The following is a 17,969-nucleotide window of genomic DNA, read 5'->3' on the forward strand; positions in this document are numbered from 1 at the left end:
AAAGATTCAGAAACACTGTTAAAGAAGAAATAGAGGAAGAAAAATTAGGTAGGATTAAAGAATTAGTAGTTTTTAAAATGTTGATTGAAATGAAACTTTGTTTATGTGATACTGCTGGAAAAGACATCAACTGTACAACTTGATAATGACTACTATAAAGAGAATATTCAAATAAGTACCCAGTTCCTTCATTACTAAAATTTCCAATTAGGGAAAGTATTAAAAGAAAGAATTCACCAGGCCAACCTAGAATAAAGAAAATGTTATTTCAAAAAAAAATTGGCAATATTGGGAAACAATAAAATGATGCACTACTTTAGAACAAAATGACTAAGAATATGAGTTATGTTTTATTTATGTCATACTTGATTAATAAAATTCTTCATTTCTGTTTTAATCTACAACTAGCTAGTATATGTTGATTAAACCTTTTTGAAGCAGAATTACAAAAGCAATACAAATTTTACACTCTACATATTTACAGAAAGTAAATATGGGAAACAGGAAGGCTTATAATATTGACATCAATGAGAGTTAATGTGCCAATTTTCATTTTTAAATATAGGCATTTTGGTTTATTTTTAATAAACTCTGATACAAAATTAATTATAAATGTACCATTTCTAATCAAGAGAGCAGGTTGTTACTTCTATAAACAGTCTTTCCATTCTTGTGCCAGTAGGTACATCTGACCTGTCCTTACTGAAGCACTTAGGGTCCACTACTGGGAAAGGCCATCACTGTCTTTCCTCCCCAGCAGCCTGCAGAGCACTTTCCAGCACTATCTAAGCTAGCCAACAAGGAGAAAAATGCCTGGCCAGTTCAAAATTGATTTCTGTGTTCTACAACTCAAGTGTGTGGTGTCTTTAGCAATGAGGTCTTACTATCTCGTTATGATGAACAACCAAGAACAATGGCAATAGCCTATATTGTCTTGAATGCCCAGTAATTCACAGAGAGTAAGTAATCTGTGCCTAGAACTGTGATTTCCATTTAATAACCCATGTTTTCTGTGGACAGCATTGTTACTCATTTGGGATACCTCTGCTTAACTACTTTAAAAAGTATACAGCCAGGCGGTAGTGGTGCACGCCTTTAATCCCAGTACTTGAGAGGCAGAGGCAGGCAAATCTCTGTGACTTTGAGGCCACTGCTACAGAGTGAGTTCCAGGAAAGGTTCCAAAGCTACACAGAGAAACCCTGTCTCAAAAAACAAACAAACAAAAAAAAGTAAACTTTATTTTATGAACTAGTAGGGTTTCATTAGGCATCATCATACATCCTTATATGCTTAAGTTTTGGTTTATCACACCTGGTACTGTAAACATGGTTAAAAACTAAGTTTAGGGAAGCTACAGATTGTAGGAGAGAACCTACTAATGCTGTTTTGCTAAATAGTCATGTTGTCCAACTCCCTTCTAAATATTTATGCTTATATTTATAAAGTTGTGCTGCTTTCAATCTTGATCAGAGAAGCTTTGTATTGCAGAGGGTAAAGGTTAATATAGAGACTCAAACGTTAAAAATGCTGAGAATAAGCAAAGGTTTGTGTCTAGACATAAATGGGCTATTTTTTTTTTAATCAATTTCCTCTTCCTGAAGGATCAGGAAACAGTGCAGAAAAGATGAAAGAGAATGTAAAAGCAGAAGAATCAGGAAGGAGTACTGGGAAAGGCTGGCCTTAACACACGTGAACTCACAGTAGCTATGGTTTCCTGTAAAAGACCTCCATGAGTTAAAAGTTCCAGTACAGATGGAAGAGAGCTACTGATATCCCAGCCTTAGCTGAGGAAGGGCATTCAGCTTTCTTTGAGGGAGAGGCCATTAGTAGGTTTCCCATGCCTCAGGGGATGACTCCGTATCTGGAACCTACGGGAAACACTAACTGGACTTAGTGGAAGAGAGAGAGAGAGAGATGCTATGAAGTCAGAAGGGAAATGGAGAGAAAGATACTAGGAAGGAGACCTGGAGGAAGGGAGCTTGGAGAAATTATGACCAAGATATACTCTATACAAGTAAGAAAGTTAAAAATATTTAAAAATCCAGAAAATACCAAAAACACAAAATGTCTAAAAGTTTAATAGATTTTTGTTTATTTTAATTTTATTTCACATGTATTGGTGCTGTCCCCTGTGTTCATGTCTGTGTGAGGGTGTAAGATCTCCTGGAAATGGAGTTACAGACAGGTGTGAGCTGCTATTTGAGTGCTGGGAATTGAACCTGAGTCCTCTGGAAGAGCTGCTAGTGCTTTTAATCACTGCGCCTTCTCCAGCTCATTAATGTTATAAGTTTGTAGATAATCCTAGAATAATTCTGAAATATATACTCATATATATTTTCAAGAAGAAATGTTTTATATTTTAGTAAAGTTTTGCTTTGATGTTCTTAACAAATAAATAAATTTGTGAGTGACTGATTATTCATCTTCCAAATACAAGATCAACTTCATTTCCTTCTATTACTACTCTAAAGGAGACATTTTAATAGCAAACAGCCAAGAGATGCCACAATTTCCATTCCAACAAATTCCTTTACAGCATTATATCTATACAATAACTTGATATATGATAAAGAGTAAAATGGCACAACGCTTTGGGAAGATGTATGTATCAAAACTTAAAATGTGAAAATGCTTTGACAAAGCAATCTCACCACCAGAAACCTGTTTGCAGGAGTACACAATGTTTTATAAAGCGCTGCCCATAATATAGATGAAAAACTATCTAATCCTCTGGGATAGGACATTTTTAAGTTACAGTACATTCATATAGTGATTCATTATATACTAATACAGATACAGAAGAACCTACAAATATTGCTTATATCTGCTGATCTATAATTAAGAGCTAGATGAAAATTTTAACTTTTCATTTTGCAAAACCAATTCTAAGTCAACTTAAAGCTACACATTATTTCAAAGAAGGCACATATTATTTTTATATATATGCATAGATATTTATATATAAATCACATGTCAGTTGAAAAAAAGGTAAAACAGACAAATTAGCCAAGGGTTTCCTAGTGGTTCAATTAGTTAAGTATATTACTGAAAATATGGTCAAATACAAGACCATATGCAATATGGCACAGATGGCTATGTAATTTTACTAAGTATTTTTATTAATTCAAAGTGGATCAAAGACTTAATATGTAAGTGTGGTGACTAGTCTTATGTCAATTTGACAATCTAGAGTTAATCTGAAAGGAAGGAACCTCAACTGAGAAAATGCTTCCATAAGATCCTGCTGTAAGCATTTTCTTTCTTTTTTTATAATTTTATTTAATGTACTTTGATGTTTTGTCTGCAAGTATGTCTGTGTGAGGTTGTCAGATCTTAGAGTTAGCTGCCATGTAGGTGCTGGGAATTGAACCCGGGTCCTCTGGAAGAATGGTCAGTGTTCTTAACTACTGAGCCATTTCTCCAGCCCCAGTAAGGCATTTTCTTATTTAGTGATGGATAGGGGAGGCCCAGCCCACGGTGGGTGGTTCCATCCCTGGGCTGGTGGTCCTGGGTTCTATAAGAAAGCAGGCTGATCAAGTCATGGGGAGCATGGCTAGTAAGCAGCAGCCCTGCTCAGCCTTTGCATCAAGTCTTGCCTCCAGGATCTTGCACCGTTTGAGTTCCTGTCCTGACTTCCTTTGATGATAAACAGCAATAGAGAAGTATAAGCCAAATAAACCCTTTCCTCTCCAACTTACTTTGTGGTCATGGCCATGGTTCACTACATATAGAAACCCTATCTAAGACATTAAGAGAGAGCTAAAATTATGAAACTATAAAAGTCACAGAAAAAATTTCAGAAATAAATCATGGGATCATAGAAGGAATGTACAAGGAAAATAATAAACTAGACTTCATCAAAAAGGTTGTTCTTCAAAAAAAAGTTATTCTTCAAAGAAATCAAGAAAATGGAAAAATTACTCTTATGTTTCCACATGAGATCCTTGATAAGGAATTTACATCTAGAAAATAACCTTGTAAAGAACATTTACAGCTCAGTAATGAAAAGACAGCCTAATTGAAAATGGAGTAAGATTTAAATAAAAATTCCACTTAGAAAACAAATTATCAAGAACTTATGAGATGTAATGCAGTATCCTTAGCTGCTAGGAATGCAAAGCAACATGATGATGAAATGCTACTCTCTTCCCACTAGAGCTTGGTTATAATGAAGACAGAAGATGACTGGAAATTTTGGAGAAATCAAAACCATCCTACATTCCTGGTACAGATGTCAAATGCTACTGATGCTTGGGAAACAGCCTGGCAGTTCCTTCACATCTAAACACAGAGTTACAATACTGGCAATTCCAATCCTAGGTTCACAGACAAAATGAAAAAAATATATTCACATGAAAATTTGTACAAATGCTTATGGAAGCATATACCAAACTAGAAACCATAAATGCACTCAACTGTTAACTGGACAGTATAAAAAAGAAAGTACTGTTATGCATTGCAAATTAGATGAATCTAACACATGCCATGCTAAGTGAAAAAAGTCAGTTACCAAAGGCCATACATTATATGATGCTATTTATTTGAAAAGTCTAGAACAGAAATATCTATAGACCCAGAAAGAAGATCAATGGTGGCCTACAGCCAAATGTATTAGAGGAATAGGAGAGATAACTACCAAAGTGAATGAACCCTACAGTATGTGAATTTTATCTCCATAAAGCTGTTACCCGCTCCCCAAGTGCTTTTGAGAAATTCTGTAATAACAAAGACAAAAACATTTAAATATCCCATATAATCTTACCTTGGACACTTCTTCCTTTCCATTGTTTTCTTTGATGAATACCTTTTCTAGTTCAGGACTTATTCCTTCTACATTGCAGGGCACACGTGAAACAGATGATTTTGGCACGGATATGTTTGACAGAGGCATAGGGACTGACCTTGACCCAATAGTCTTTGAGACAGAAGATAAAATGAAGTAAAATTATTTACTGTCATATAAATAAAGAACCATAGCATGATACGTCTTAAAAATGGAAGAGCTAGGGGTATAGCTCAGTGATAGATCTTTGTTTATTTAACATATGTGACATGCCCTCTGCATGCCTCCCACCATAAAAACAAAGCAAACAAAAATGTCTTAAAATATAAAACTCAATTAACAGTTATTGTTGACATTTCAAATAGAGCAAAATCAAATACATATACAGAAATTTAATTTCTAAAGGAAGGTAAAAAGATACAAAATCAAAACAATCACTCAAAATCCTTTTAAGTGCAATGGTATGACTATATAATGTATACACTTGGTCAAAGAATGGCAGATGACATTTTCAACACTATTTATTGTTTCCTTTTTTGGTTTTACTGTGAAGGATAGTTGAAATTCTTTAAGTTAACATGTGACTCCACTGTAGTGTTGTAGAGATAACATGACATTTACATTTTAGAACTTCTGTTTCCATTTTGTCAACTGTTTAACACAATCATTGCATTATTAAGTGCTGTGGATATTGCTCTGTGTAAATAAAGTTCTGATTGGCCAGTGGCCAGGCAGGAAGTATAGGCAGGACAAGAGAGAAGAGAATTCTGGGAAGTAGAAGGTTGGGGGGAGACACCGCCAGCTGCCGCATGAAAAGACATTGGTAAGCTGCAAGCCATGTGGCAAAGTATAGATAAGCAGAAATGGGTTAATTTAAGATAGAAAAAGTAGATAACAAGAAGCCTGCCACAGCCATACAGTTTGTAAACAATGTAAGTTTCTATGTGCTTTCTTGGTTGGGTCTGAGCGACTATGGGACTGGCGGGTAAGAGAGATTTGTCCTGACTGGGCCAGACAGGAAAACTCTAACTACAATTAAGCAATATAAAAACAATACTATGTTAAATTCAGCACTCATTTAGCACCCAAGGTTGTTTTTAAGTGTCCTCTGCATGTTTTTCAAGAATTAGCCACCTCCAACAACTATTATAAAACCTACCACAAAATGTTTGTGAACCTTTTGCAGTTCAAGGAATACAAGAGGGAGAAATAAGGGTAGGAAAGGACCAAGGTGGCAAAAAATAATAAAAAATGATTTTTTTTGTTTGTTTTTTGGTTTTTGTTTTTTCGAGACAGGGTTTCTCTGTGTAGCTTTGTGCCTTTCCTGGATCTCACTCTGTAGACCAGGCTGGCCTCAAACTCACATAGATCTGCCTGCCTCTGCCTGCCTCTGCCTCCCGAGTGCTGTGATTAAAGGGGTGTGCCACCACCACCTGGACCATTTTCTTATTATCAAGTGTTTAGTTGTTTTATTATTTTAATAATAAAATATTATAACATGATTTATTTTTGTGTATAGTATAAGGCAGTTTTAGTATCACCTTGATATTAATTCAACTGACCTCATTTCTTCATGAATTCTCTATTTGATTTCTTTAAGCTATTATCTAGTAATCTTCATACAAAGCCAGTTTTAATGTAATTTTATAGTAATTTTATTATCTGATAGAAAAAAATCTTTTCAATTTTTTTTCTGAATGATGAGTGTGTTTTTATGACCTTTGAAAACAACTCAAAATAATAAAAGCAATATGTTTTCAAATTTTCCTTCCGAGCAATGTGTATATTTACAGTGTAACCTTTGAAAACAATTCTTTAATACTAAAACAATTTCTTTAAAGTGTCAACTGGAACTAAGACACAATTTACATACTAATTTAGGATAAATTGCCATTTTAAAATATCTTCTCACCAAATAATGGGTTAAGACAATCGATTTTCTCTATTTTTCCTTTTATAACCACAATAAACATGTATAACTTGCATATTTCTTTTAATTTGAATTAGTGGGATTTAACTTTTTTTTTACACTAACCCAATATAATATTATTGAGTTTTTACATTTATACTTTTTAATCATCTCACTAAATTTCAGTTCTCCTTTTATCATGAAAATTCTAATCATAAGCATTATTAGAATATAAGCAATGCTTATGAATATATATATACATTAGCATTTAAAAGTTATCAAAATTTCCCAATTTATAAATTATTGTTTACATAGATATTTTTGTTATTAAGAGTACTTTAAAGCATTCCAAACTAGACTTCATATTCCACTGACAAATGTTTTATATAGCAAAAGTATGTAGTTCCTATGAATAACCAGATAGCAAAAAATTAAATGCAAGTTTAATCATCTTGGTCTTTTTTTTTTTTTTAAGAACTTAACTAAGGTGATGTGTTAACATTATTGACAGTGCTTAAAAAAACTTGCAAATGCTGGGTGGTGTTGGCACATGCCTGTAATCCCAGCACTTGGGAGGCAGAGGCAGGTGGATCTCTGAGTTTGAGGCCAGCCTGGTCTACAAAGCAAGTTCCAAGACAGCCTCCAAAGCTACAGAGAAACCCCGTCTTGAAAAAACAACAACAACAACAACAACAACAACACCTTGCAAATGTATTAATTCTACCAGATTAAGAAGAAAAAGGAAAGCACACATAACTCCTACTTTAAATGTCTAGGGCATACCAATTTGTTGTATAATACTGATCAGGTATGATCAGGTTACAACAAATCATCCCATTTTAAATATGCAGTTAGCTGAGTTTTACTAAGCCCAGCTACCAGTATAGTCACATTTAGAGCCTTCCATTACTCAGAAAATATTCTTTAGGGCCTCTCTGCATTTAGTTCCTTCTCTTAATACTTAGTTTATATAATTATACCTTGAGAATTTAATATAACAAATCATACATTATACAGTGTTTTCTCATAACTTCCTTCACTTAGCAAAATGATTCTGAAATTTAAGTCTGCTGTCATATCTATTAGCTACTTTCCATTGTACTATTGAATAGCATTACACTTTAGAGTCATGTAAAATATCTGTCCAATCACCAGGGAAATATTTGCTTTCATTTCAATATCATGCAGATATGTTTCCCTATATCACTCATGCAGATATGTTTTAATTTCTAGTGGCTACTTGAAGGGAGACTGGAGAGAATGGTCAGTATATGCTTTGCCAAAGTGGTTATATTACTGTCTTCTCCTAACAGCAATGCATAGCTGCTCTTTTGTTTTACATTCTCATTACCATTTGGTATTGTTAGTATTTTCCACATTAATGATCTCATAATTGGATTTAATAGTCTAACTAATCCACTTTTATTTTCTAAATATACAATATTATATACAATTAGTGATGTCTTTCTTAATCCTTTATGAAGCATGTCAATAAATGTAGACCTTTGTGATGATCTCTATCTTGACATTACTGCAGCTAATGCTTTAAGGATGGGATCTTAGGAGACTTACAATTAATCATAATAGGAAGTTTTACTCTTTTCAGTTTAATAAAAACTTTTATAACCACAAATGGATACTATGTTTTATCAAGTGTTATTCAATATCAAGAAAATCCAATGCTTTTTCTCTGCTTTGACTTTCTGAGGTAGTGAGTTAATTATTAATATGTCCTAATGTTGAATTATCCTTATTTTTATGAACTATCAATACACTCCTTGGTCATGATACCAGATTTAACTTCTTAAGATTTATCACTCCATTGCAGCACTTTTCAGATTTGTTCAGTAAGATATGTTAGCACAAATTTCTTGGGGGAACAAATAAAAACTCTAGCTTTAAATGTCTTCATATGAAAGAAGATGCAAAATACTTGGAACACAAAGCAGATAGTTTAAGGTACTAGTAGAAGGATTAAACAAGATACTCCTCAATTGTTCAGTAAGCACATTACCTATGATTTCAGTTCAGGGAAGTATCATTCTTAGGCCACTATACTCTGCTATGTGTTACCAAAACAATGTTAAAAAACAGTTTTAACAAATTTTCAAAAAAAAATTTAGTAAAGGTAAAGCTTTTGTTATAGTGTTGGTTTCTGCTTAGTAATGCACTAAGAGGAATTACTAAGACGAACAACTTGACCCACCTGAGTGTGACTGATTGTTATGTGGTTGCCATGGAGAGGTGACTGCCTATCTTTCTCTTTACTGTGCCGACTGCTCTGCTTGCCTCGTTGAAGCTGTTGCCTCAGTTTGGCAATCTGCTTTGGGGAGAGAATAGAGAAGAAAACAAAAGTGAATACCAGGGCTGTTTCTCCTTCAGTTTTCTTTTCTCAAAATATTTAATAAAAGATAATGTTTTAGCACAATGATTTATTCTTCAAGTTGTTATGACTGAGATGATTAAAAATGAGAAATAAATGTACAGCACAAATGCTTAATTTCTGAAACTTTCTTGGTGTGGCTGGTAAACAGGTAGACTAAATTTCCTCAGACTGCTTCAGATTATACCTTTATGTTGCTGGAAGTATCTTCTGTTAAAAAAGGGACTTTGGTAAGAAATATTTCAGATATCTACTGATTAACTTGTCAAGCCTGAAACCTACTTTTTATTTCTGTTTTTCCTTTTAGACAGGCTCTTACTATGAATAGTCTCAAACTCAGAGACCTGCCTGCCTCTGCCTTCTGAGTACTGAGACTGAAGGCATGTACCACTGTATCTTAAATAAGAGGCTTCATTAATTTCTATATTTCTATCTTTTATAAACAAAAGAAATCAAGCTTATCTATTACTAAATATTCTAAATTATACATTGCACTGATAGTAAAGACAATCAAATATTTAGTACCTTATTAGTATTTAATATTTTTTATTGAATTTACTGATTGTGCATAATATTGGATTTCATAAGGACATTTTTATGTATTTAATCTTATTATGTGTTATCTTTTATTAATTTAAACATAAATGTACATCTGGATATATCCTCCTAAATAAATCACATTCTAGATTTAACTACAAAGTCTTTACTATAGTATCATCTAGAACTTACTAAACTGCTAACATACTTTAGGTTATGCATAATGTAATTTAAAACTTCCCAAGCATTTTAAGGATATGATTATTGTTCAAATGTGTGGATATGAATACTGGTCACATGTATCCAAAAATAACTGAAGTGTTGTAAATCTGGTCCTCAGTGCAGCATTGTTAAGTAGTAGTAGATACAGACTCTGGAGAGATGGCTCAGCATAAACACTTGCACCAAAGTTCTGGTCCCAGGACCCAAACAGTGACTCACAACTATCTGTAATATCAGTTCCAGGGAATCTAACTCCTTATTCTGGCTCCATGGGCACCAGGCACACACATGGTGCACATACATAACAAGCACACAAAACATGTGTGCACATAACATTTAAGTATCTTTTTAAGAAGAAATAGTAGAAGAAAGTACTCAAGAAGTAGAGATTAGTTGGAGCTGATATGGAGCCTTCCTTTAAAAGATGGGGGCCATGGAATATGACTGCATCATTGTGGTGCTAGCCTACCCTTAGAAATAATGTGCTTCTTATGGGGCCTGAATTCTCACGTTTCCTTATGTGATTTCTCGTTCCTGTACTCCCTTGATCTTCCATGATATGACTCGCCAAAGGCAAACAAGATGGGGCTTAATACTCTTAAGACTTTTGACCTTCTCGTCTTTTTAATGAATCACTCTTTTTGTTCTATAGATTACCCAGTCTCTAATGATGAACATATTAACAAAAGAACCATTAACAGATTGGGAGAAGTCTTTAATACTAATGTTATTTTTGTCATAGAGAAGATGGAAACATTAATAATTATTCCTTGAACATCTAGAATAAGCAGTTTTATGTTGTCTACTACATAAAATATATGCACAAGGGAAAGTGTAAAATGTATTAATTTTCTCTAGAATATATATAGTAAAAATACAATGTGCTATAAAATTACATAAATGTGTGCTGTAAAAAACAGGCATCAGAAAGCACAATAAGATAATTACTATTAGGACCTATATATACTCAAGGTAAAAAGATATGACTTATTAGGGAAATTTTTTTATTTGGTTTTTCGAGACAGGGTTTCTCTGTGTAGCTTTGGAGGCTATCCTAGATCTCGCTCTATAGACTAGGCTGGCCTTGAACTCACAGAGATCTGCCTGGCTCTGCCTTCCAAGTGCTGGGATTAAAGGCGTGTGCCACCACCGCCCGGCGGGAAATTAATTTTTATCTGTGGTAAATAATGGGGAAACAGTACAACCACCAGAAAGGGGATAACTGAAATCCTTTCTATCAAGATTTATGTTTTTTCACTTCTGTGACTACAGATCTCTCATACAATATCCTGGCAAAAGACATACAAGTAAGATGGCAATATTTCTGTTCACTGCTCTAGTTTGAAGTGACTTAATTTTTTCCTGGAGAGCATTAATTTTCATAAGAAAAGAAATCAAAATTAGTAAGTAATCATTACAAATCAAAACAAATTATTTCCTATGATAGAAAGTAAATAAGATCTCAATTGTACAAGATATTTTATTAGTATATATGTATAAAATTAAGTGTTTTCTGAATATTAATAATGTTTTAGTGGTGATTGAAAACTGGAAGTGCTTATATAAAATAGTTTGGCATGCCTGCAAGTTAATTTGTAATTATTCATTTTAAAAACAAATCTTTAAAACTGGTTAATCTTAATTAATCGTTTAGGGCCTCTGACACATTAAATAAACCACAACCTTTTTGTTCTATGTGGATTCTTAAAACCCTAGGGAAAAAAGCTTAATTAAATAGTACAGACTTAAAGCTTCCAAAACTGTTATTTTTCTTATAATACAGTTATGCTCTTGTTTAAAATCAGTAGGCATCCAAATAAAAGGAACGCCTATTTTCCCCAAATACATGTACTTAAAACACTGCAAATTCCATTTTAGACATAGGTGAAATGGTAGTAAGACTGTTGTTTCATAAAGTCCTCCCTTCCTTCAAAATCCAGGAGGCTCATATTTATTTGCCCTACAAAGACAAGAGGTACATACTTATACAACATGGCAACTGAAAACACTCTAGCTTTGTACAGCTTTGTTTAAAATGTCCTTTCCTTTCCCTCTGATGTGAAGATACCTCTTCCCCTTCCAACCTCAATACCCATGGAGAGCAAACAAAGGTGTCCCTTGGAGGAGAGGCAAAAGGAGTTGTATATCTTCTCCTAATGTTCATCCGTAGTCTTAACTTTTGCCTAAAACAGCTTTTAGTCCCATATCCTATAGCATCATCAGTCTTCTCTTCAGCAGGTTATCTACCTGGGCTACTGGGATGAAATGCCCGGTACAATCTTCTATTCAAAATAGAAGAACTAAGTATGTAAGGAATGAATTTTTTAAAACTAGACGGCAAATTTTTCTCTGAAAATTCATTTTGTACTTTGTGGCCTTAAGAAAAACCAGAGAGAAACTTCCTCAAAATCTAAAAGGCATCATAAGTATACCAGCCCCAGTATTCAAAAACATCAGGAATACACAATCTTAGGTCACTAATTAGTGATATTGGGACAGAGAAGTATAAAATCCTCCAAACACTGGGTGAGTACTTTTGTATCAGGAATTAAGAAGGGTCTAATTTCTCAGAATTAATTCAAATCCATAGTAGCTCTGGGAAATGAAAAAATACTAATTCAAAAGGTAGCAGTGGGATGGGATTCAGGGTCTTGGGACTTTTGAAAACGAAGGAAGACAAAAAGAGAGCTAATCCAAAATCAGGAAAATTACATAGATTTTTATCAGCAAATGTATTGCTGCCAGTAAGTTCTTGCCCACAGGTATCATCCCTGCACCAAGATGAAAGCACAACCATCAGAGGGATCTGAGAACTCCAGAGTTCTAATGTCTGAAGTCAAACAACCTGGGAAGTATGTACATCACTGCTATACTAAAGTTCTCAATAGTATTTGGTACAAAAGACTTCACCCACAGTGGCTGGAGTCTAAACCATCCTTTTAGCATGGTTCAGAATCGATATTCCATAGTAAAAGTAGGACTTGAGCATCTGGCACCAATTCTACCCATGGGACCTACATACTGAAGAAAAGCTCTGATTCTTGCAAGTTGCCTCTGATCTTTACTAGTCTGTGACGGTATGCACATACATGCATGTAGACATCTGTATGTGTGCATGCACAGATGCAGGTACATGCACATGTTCATGTGTGTACACACAGGGACACACACGCACACACACACCAATAAATAAATAATATATTAAAATTTAAAGGCAATAATACTGTAAGAAAGTAAAAAGCAAACTATACCCTAGGAAGACACAACATATATTCATCAAGCATAAATAAATTGAAAGCACTCAAAGACTCAATGAAACAATTGGGCAAAGATGATATCCAAATGGCCAATGTGCAAAAAGGAGATATTCAACATTATCCTCTTCAGAAAAATGTAAGTTAACAACAACAGAATAGTAAGCACCAAATTCTGGCAAAGTTATAAAACACCTGTAACTCCTCACGGACTACTGAGATTGGGACTGGGAGTGTCTTTTATTTTAACATGATAGACTTGATTGGAGACTTTCTTCTGCAAGAACTACTTATATCCTTAACAACAATAGGAAGCAATGACCCATGTAGTAAGATGCATTAATACTGTTTTATGGAAGGAGAAAATGGTAGTTCAAGGCTAACATTATGTTCTAACAAGCCTAAAGGCAAAGGGAAATGGTGCCAAATGAAGTGGAATCTTGATACTACATTCAAAGAACTGGGAGCTATGGTTCCTAGAACGGAGCTACCAGAAAAAAAAGACCTCTAAAATATAGCCATAATATCTTATTTTTGTTAATGATATTTGTAACAAGTGACATGCTAGAACATACCTTCTTTGTGTAAAGAGACATCATTATATTGTGAATTTATCCTTTGTCAAATGTAGGTGACAAAATTTTAAACATACTATAATTAGCTATGCTGAAATGTACTAATGATGCATACTGGTAGCATACATTTTCTAACCATTGTTCAGAGTACCTTGTAGGCCAGTTTGATGACCGTGTCAACCACTAATAAAAATTATCATCAAAACCTAATAACTGCTTACTGAGCATTAAAGCACAATAGAAGCTATTTATACTGCTTGTTAATATAGTAACTGTTGCATTCGATTTTCAACAAGAGAATATGAGATGGGTACTATTATTATTGCCACTTGGTGGTATAGACAAGGGGTTAAAAAAAGGGGGGGGGTTTTAAAGTGTAATATGTTTGCCTTAAGTGGTGAAACTCAAATTTGAAGCAAGCAATGGAATTCTGTAGTCCACTCTCTTAATCCACTATAGTTAGGATCTAGAATGTCTCCCTAAAGGCCTATGTGTTTCTAGGGCTTGTCCTCAGCTTGTGGCACTATTCAAAGGTTGTGGAGGCTTTAAGAGGCAGGCCTCATGGAAAAGGGTTAGGTCATTGGGTGTGTGCTGGAGGATACAGGTACCCAAATCCTCCTCTATCACGTATGTCACCACCACAGGCCCAAAGCAAAAGAGCCCAGTTACCATGGACTGAAAAATTTGAAACCATGAGCCAAAATAAACCTTTCTTCTTTTTAAGTTGATTATCATATGTAGTTTGGTACAGTAATGAAAAGCTAACACAACCACCAGTCTATATTGGCTGAAGAATCAAGATAAAAAGTAAAAAGATGATAAATCTTATAAAGTACACAAATAAGAATAAAACATTTAACAAGACTTGAATCACATCACTCCTTTCCCTAAAAAAATTACTAAAGACATTAATCTAATTTTTCTGAACATGAAATTAGTCATAAATCTCAGGCTACTAGTTTTGATATTAAACAGAGAACATATAACAAGATCAAGTATCTTCACAGAAAAGTTCTACAGTTTAGGTAAAAGCAAATTGACCCCTACACATCCACATGTCTGCCCATATACAGTTTCCCATAAATAACCCAGGGATAGGCAGGGGCAGCTCACATACAAACATCTCAAACTCAGCTTGCTTTGTGAGAACTTTCATAAGGTAAGTTTTAATACAGAAGTGTATTTATAACTATCCATACAGTATTAACAACTGTAGCAAACTGATGACTAGTTTTTATTGTCAGCTTGGCATAACCTAGGGTCACCTGGAATGAGGGAACCTCAACTGAAGAACTGCCCCAGTCAGCTGGTCTGTGGCCATGGCCAGGAGAAACTGTTGTGACAGATGACTGATGTGGAAACGCCCAGCCTATTGTGGGCAGAACATCCCAAGGCAAGTGGACTAGGGCTGTATAAAAAGCCAGCTTATCATGAGCCAGGGAGCAAGCAGGAAAGCAGTCTAGTAAACAGTGCTCTGCTATGGTTCATGTCTTGGGTTCCTGCCCTGACTCCCCTCAAAAACAATCTGTGACCTGTAAGATGAAAATAAACTGTTTCTTCCTGTAAGTTGCTTTGGGTCATAGTGTTTACCACAACAGAAAAGTAATCAGATCAAAGGCTAACTTTTCAAAAACACTCACAAATCCACTTGATCTCTTAATTATATCCATTTTACAGATGGGGAAACACTTGAAAATAAAGTACCTTTTGCATATAAGAAACCTAATAAATAAATGGTAAACCTAGTCTTTGACCTTCAATCTGTAAGCCCTTTTTAGTACTTCACAATGCTGTGCAAGTAATCCTATATTAATGTTTAACTACGAATATGTACCAGTCAGGATCTCAACCACTTCACTAACTTCCTTAATGCCAGATATTATGAGCTATAAAACTAAAAGATGAACAAAAACCTGACAAAGCAATTAATTTACTCTATGCTAACCTACCAATGAGCTTATATTTTCTTCAATGAACACTTTGTAAGACTTACTAGATTCGTGTGTGTGTGTGTGTGTGTGTGTGTATGTGTGTGTGTGTGTGCGTGTGTGTGTGTGTGTGTGTGTGTGTGTGTAGAACTGCCTTTTAAGTTCTGGTTTTTTACAATCTTAACTGGATTTTATTTTATTTCCACTGGCATCCTCAATCTCCTTTGCAATTATTCTTTCATTTTGAACAAGAACACCACAACTTATACTATTCTAACCCCAAGTTTTCATTAATAAAATTGTTCAATTATTATGATTACATCTAGAGCAATAAAAGTTACTCTGACAATTCTGTTTGGCTTTATGGTTGTTTTCTAAGGAGAACAATCAATTCTTCTGATTCAGCTGTTCCCTTTTAGGAGCATATATCATGTGCTACTATATACACTCAGTTCTAACAAAACTATGTGAAATATCAGCAATATGTCTGAAACTACAATGAACTGAGATAAAATTGCAAATTTGATTTTTCTTCATTTATATTCTATACTTGAGATTGTATTTCAGTCTAGATTTATTAGACTAAGCCTTTTGTTTCTGCTAGGGTAATCTATTTTTACTTACGTATTTTGGCCAGAATTACAGATTTTCATAAAGAAGTGGCTAAAAATAAAATAAAATCATAGACAATATCATGCTACTAGACCATTTGATTTAGACATCATAGTATATGAGTAATCTGGCAACCTAAGTATATAAAATTAATACTGGAAAGTCTGGAACTCTGCATAGGAAAAATATTCAAGAGAAATACTGAGACTAAACACTGTCTGTACTCAGCAGTTAAGAGTACTTGCCATTATTGTGGAGGATCCAGGTATGATTTGTAGTAAACTCCAGTTCCAGAGTATCCAGGCCCTTTTCTGACTGTCAAGGGCACTACAAGCATGTGGTGCACATACAGACAAGCAGGCAGACCCAAATACACATAAATAAAATTTGGAAGAAATGTTTATGCTTAACCTACAATAGAACTTGTTCACTGCCAACCTTTCAGAATTTTAAGAAGACAATACTGACCCAAGTGTTAGGAGTCAAAACTAAGTAATATAATTCTGAATTCAAAATATCAAATAACTGTGTAGAGTAGTATTTTGTCAACTTGACACAAGCTACAGTTACCTGAGAAGAGGAATCTCAACTAAGAATATGTCTCCATCAGGGTGGCCCAAAGGCCAGTTTTTAGGGCATTTTCTTGATTAATGATTGATATGGGACGGTCCAACTTACTATGAACAATTCCACACCTGGTGAGGTGGTTCTGGTTTATACAAGAAAGGTAACTAAGCAAGCCATGTGGAAGGAGCAAATTAGCAGTGCTTCTACATGGTCTCGGCCTCAGTTCTTGCTTCCAGGTTCCTGCCTTGGTTCCCCCAATGACAGACTATAACCTGTAAGCTATAAGATGACATAAATCCCCATATCTTCCCCAAGTTGCTTCTGGTCATGTTGTTTACCACAGCACTAGGAAACAAACTAAGACAAAATACTTAACAACCTCAGCTAAAACCAACACACGAGTTCTCTTAGAAGCAATGAATTGTCCCCACTGAGAAGGTGGCAGCGGGGATGGGATGATCATTTTTGGAAGAAGTGCATAGACTAGATATTTTAACTCTAGGTTTCTATAGCTTTGAAAGAATAGGTAAAAAAAAAAAATTATGATTTGTATGTACAAAACTATCAGAAAAAATAATATAATATATAGATATATTTTAGACTATTCATAATAAATCAAGGAACAGATCGTTTCTCTAAGATTTGGTTTCCACTGTAGTATTGGGTCCCAAAGGGTCCTAATAAACTGGGTATCATTAAAAAGCTATAAGAAAAAGAAAGTATTATCTTATCATTGTACAAAGCTATAATATATGGCTCTGATTGTTGTGAGTTAGAAAAAAAGCAAGCTAAGGGGGGAAATAAAGATAACAAATGGAGATGATTACATAAAATTAGGGTTGACTAGGAATTTTATAAGTAATGGGCACGTAAATATTTACTGAAAACATATAGGTTAGGAAAACTCACTTTTTACTAAAATGTAAGATTCAACTAACTCTGTGACTATGAAAAAGGAGGTTATAACAAATAGAAGTCTCACTATATTGAGAAATTAGTAAAAACAACCCATCAAGATCAAGTTATAGTTACAGAATGAAATACAAACTAACTTACCTCCTTCAGCTGGTCAGCACTTCCCCATGATGCAGAGCGCTGATGCGATCGTTTTTCTGCTCCCTCCTCTGCCCAACAACTAGGTGTCTTCAAAACCAACAAACAAATCAAAATGTAAGAAACAGAAACGCTGGTACCACCT

General features: G+C 34.6%; 1 protein-coding gene across 1 annotated transcript in view; it reads right to left on the reverse strand.

The window, feature by feature from the left end:
* The window catches only part of Glcci1 (glucocorticoid induced 1), a 76,718-nt gene that overhangs the window by 17,467 nt on the left and 41,282 nt on the right, over positions 1–17,969 (reverse strand). The window contains exons 3-5 of the mRNA XM_036180926.1: positions 17,828–17,914; positions 8,900–9,016; positions 4,764–4,916 (exon numbers count right to left, since the gene is read on the reverse strand). Of these exons, the coding sequence (XP_036036819.1) occupies positions 4,764–4,916; positions 8,900–9,016; positions 17,828–17,914 (357 nt within the window). The remainder of the gene's footprint in view (positions 1–4,763; positions 4,917–8,899; positions 9,017–17,827; positions 17,915–17,969) is intronic.

This window comes from Onychomys torridus, chromosome 3, assembly GCF_903995425.1.
Source record: "Onychomys torridus chromosome 3, mOncTor1.1, whole genome shotgun sequence".
NCBI lineage: Eukaryota > Metazoa > Chordata > Mammalia > Rodentia > Cricetidae > Onychomys > Onychomys torridus.